Source organism: Herpailurus yagouaroundi, unplaced genomic scaffold (assembly GCF_014898765.1).
Source record: "Herpailurus yagouaroundi ecotype Mexico unplaced genomic scaffold, PumYag 187, whole genome shotgun sequence".
Taxonomy (NCBI): Eukaryota; Metazoa; Chordata; class Mammalia; order Carnivora; family Felidae; genus Herpailurus; species Herpailurus yagouaroundi.
In genome coordinates this window covers 1,344,232-1,347,975 of record NW_024412418.1, presented here as the reverse complement: position 1 = coordinate 1,347,975, position 3,744 = coordinate 1,344,232, and the positions used below count along the sequence as shown (strand labels likewise).

At 43.9% G+C, this 3,744-nt stretch overlaps 1 protein-coding gene across 1 annotated transcript in view; it reads left to right on the top strand.

The window, feature by feature from the left end:
• The first annotated feature begins 540 nt into the window (after positions 1 to 540).
• The window catches only part of LOC121043903 (membrane-spanning 4-domains subfamily A member 12), a 10,818-nt gene continuing 7,614 nt past the window's right edge, over positions 541 to 3,744 (top strand). Inside the window, exon 1 of the mRNA XM_040495889.1 lies at positions 541 to 804. Within this exon, the coding sequence (XP_040351823.1) occupies positions 541 to 804 (264 nt within the window). The remainder of the gene's footprint in view (positions 805 to 3,744) is intronic.

The window sequence follows — 3,744 nt, the reverse complement described above, 5'->3', positions numbered from 1 at the left end:
TCCACTTTTAAGGACCCTTGTGATTACACTCGGCCCACCCAAATAACCCAGGAAATCTCCGTTTAAGGTCAGCTGATTGTCAACCTTAATTCCATTTGCAACTTTAAACCCCCTTTGCAACTTTAAACCCCCTTTGCCGTGTAACCCACCATATTCACGGCTTCCTCGGTTAGAATGTGGACATCTCTGGGGGAGAGAAGGTGCATAATTCTGCCCACCATCCCTTCCCTCCCTCTGTTGTCCTTCAGAAGCAATGAACTCAGGGAAGGTTAGTATGTATAAATACTTCACAAAATTGAACAATCATTGGAAAATAAAACCATCCCTGTCTTCCCCCTCCTTCGCTTCCTTTGAACTATAGGAGGTATACCTTCCAAAGTCAAACGAGGATCGTGTTTACATTGGTTGTCATCACCCACTATTTGCTCACTTGCTCTACAGTGTTCACACAGAAAACTGACACTTGACAAGATTGTCTTTAATTTCTTTCGTGGGTAAATTTACAAGTTTGTTATGTTTTGTAGTACTTAGGACATAGTGATGTCATCTCAGCCAACAAACCAACCTCAAACATATGAAACCACACTCAGTCCTTACTCACCAAGCAACACCATGGCTCCTGGGTCTCCACCACCTCTGGGTTTCATGCACCCCACAAAACAAGCTCAGAGTGCTCAGCCTCCCTTCTTTGGGTCTCCAGGAATCATCACCAAGAGTCAGCAGGGCCAAGGAAACATACAATTGGTAAACCCAGCTACAGGAGCAGCAACCACAAACTTTAGAGAAGAAGCAAAGATACTAGGGGTAAGTCTACTTACTATGAGAATTTTAATTTTGCATTTGCAAGGTTTGATTGTCCTTATAAGTTATACAGGTGGAGAGAAGTTTGTGATCTCGTGACCTACATGTCCAATCATTAAAAATTTCTGAACATTCTTCTAGAAACTGTATAGTGGGGGATGACAACCAATGTAAATAAATAAAGAAGCATAAAAAGTATAAGAAGTACCAGGCAGTGAAGGGCAGGGGTAGCAATTTCAAGTTGATCAGAGCAGGCTTTCCTTAGAAGATGACATCTGAGCAAAGACAGGAAGGGAGGAGCACACCATGCAGACATCAGGGCAAGAGCTTCCAGGTAAAGTTGGAAAGGCCTTTAGAGGAGAACATGTGCTGTGTCTGGAAAACAGGAAGGAGGCCGGTTAAGTAGAACAGTATGATGGAGGGAGGTGGTCGTCTCAAGGAGGGCAGAGGAGGGGTAGGGGCCAGACCCTGTGAGGCCTGGAGGACAGAGGCTCTGGCTTGTACTCTGAGTGGAAATGGGGAGCCACTGGGGCATTCTAACTGGTCACAGAGAGGTGTTCAGGGGAAGGACTTTACAGTGATGGTTGCCGTTTTGTTTGTAAAAGTTCCAGTTGACAGAAGCTATTTATTTTCCCTGAAGACTGTACATCTATACTATTAGTAGCCCCCAAGCACCACAACAGTACAGGAGCCGCAGGTGGTAGGACTTGGGGCATCTGCCCCAGCAGACTCAGAATGTAAAGTAGCTGTGGCCAAAAATCAAGAGTGAGTTAAATGACCAAATTACCAAATCTGGCCTGTAGGCAAGTTTGGTCGGTATATGGTACAGTGAGGGTTATACCAGGAGAAGAGTAGACCAGCATTAACCCAACATCTAACTGCCATCAAGATGATGGCAAGGGTGAGGATAAGAAGCCTGAGGTTAGGAGCACCTGGGTGGCGCAGTCGGTTAAGCGTCCGACTTCAGCCAGGTCACGATCTCACGGTCCGTGAGTTCGAGCCCCGCGTCAGGCTCTGGGCTGATGGCTCAGAGCCTGGAGCCTGTTTCCGATTCTGTGTCTCCCTCTCTCTCTGCCCCTCCCCTGTTCATGCTCTGTCTCTCTCTGTCCCAAAAATAAATTAAAAAAAAAAAAAAAGTTGAAAAAAAAAGAAGCCTGAGGTCAGATGACTGAACTTCTGCTCTAAAGAAGAGTCTGTAAAAGCCAAATATAATGCCTAATCGCTTCAACTGAGACCCGTGGTTGGCTAAAAGAGGCCCATGACACCTCTGAAGTTCTATACAAAAGTGTGATGTGTGTATGGATGGATGTTTAAGAATGGTTTTTTTCAGGGAGAAGGCTCATAGCTTTCATTAGTCTGAATTTCAAGGAAATTCATTATTCAAAGAAAATATGAATCTCTTAGCACTATTTAGGAAGCTGTGATTTTTTTTCCAACTCTGATTCAACTTAATAACTGTACTCAACAGAAAGTTACTGAAGAAATAAACACAGCAATCTCTGTATCTGCAGTCTTCTTGGGCAGATTAAGGCATACATTTGGGAAGAAACAAACGGTAAATCTCCAGTTAACTTCTGGCCCAATCTAACAGTACTTATTTCTCACAAATGTGCTCATCCAGAATGAAGGAAGGTGCTCTAAGAGGTACAAAGATGTATTCTCTGTCTTTGAGGATATGTCTTGGCCAACAAGAAAATGTTTGTGCACCTAAGATTTTTTTTAAAAAAGAATATAAATAAGCATAAAACCAAGTAATAAGGTGTATAATCTATACCATAAGATAAAACAGGAATTTAGAAAGAAAGAAGAGCTTACGCTGACCAGTCTAATCAAGATGACTTTGTGGAGAGGCGGAGCTGCACCTTCAGGGAGGCTGGATTCAATACTTAAGACACAAGTTCTGGAATCAATTTCCTATATTAAATTTCCAGATCTGCTCTTCAGGAATTATATGACCTTGGACACTGCTGTGTTCTGAATGTCCTCCCAAAATTCCTATGTTGAAATCCTAACTTTAAAGATAGTATTAGGAGGTGGGCCTTTGGGAAATACTTATTGGATCATGAAGGAGGAACTCTCATGAATGGGATTAGTGACTTACAAGAGAGGCTCCTGAGGGATCCCTAGCCTTTTCCGGTATGTGAAAACACAGTGACAAGTCCCCCGCTATGAACCAAGGAGACAGCCCTCACCAGAAGGCAACCACCTTGAACGTGGGACTTCCCAGCCTCTAGAACTGTGGGCATAAATTTCCGTTGTTTATAAACTACCCAGAAGGTAACACAGTATTTTGTTACAGCAGCCTGAGAAAACTAACACAGACAGCTCTGTGTCTCCATCCAATCGGTTGGAAGATTACGTGAAACAATAAATGTGAAGGGTTTAGAATATTATCAAACATGTACTTAATGCCCCATAAATTCACCGATACTTCCTTCATTGATATTTTCCCCATAAGAGGGATTTCCCAAGCAGAAAACAGGTCCATTTGGAACGGCCATCAAAGTTACAGCATTTCTTGGGGGGCACCTGGGTGGCTCAGTCAGTTAAGTGTCCGACTTCGGCTCAGGTCATGATCTCACGGTCCGTGGGTTTGAGCCCCACATCAGGCTCTGTGCTGACAGCTCAGAGCCTGGAGCCTGCTTCGGATTCTGTGTCTCCCTCTCTCTCTGACCCTCCCCCATTCATGCTCTGTCTTTCTGTCTCAAAAATAAATAAACATTAAAAAAAAATTTTTTTTTAAAGTTACATGTCTCTCTCTGTCCGAAAAATAAACGTTGAAAAAAAAAATTAAAAAAAAAAAAAAAGGGGGTGCCTGGGTGGCGCAGTCGGTTAAGCGCCCGACTTCAGCCAGGTCACGATCTCGCGGTCTGGGAGTTCGAGCCCCGCGTCGGGGTCTGGGCTGATGGCTCAGAGCCTGGAGCCTGTTTCCGATTCTGTGTC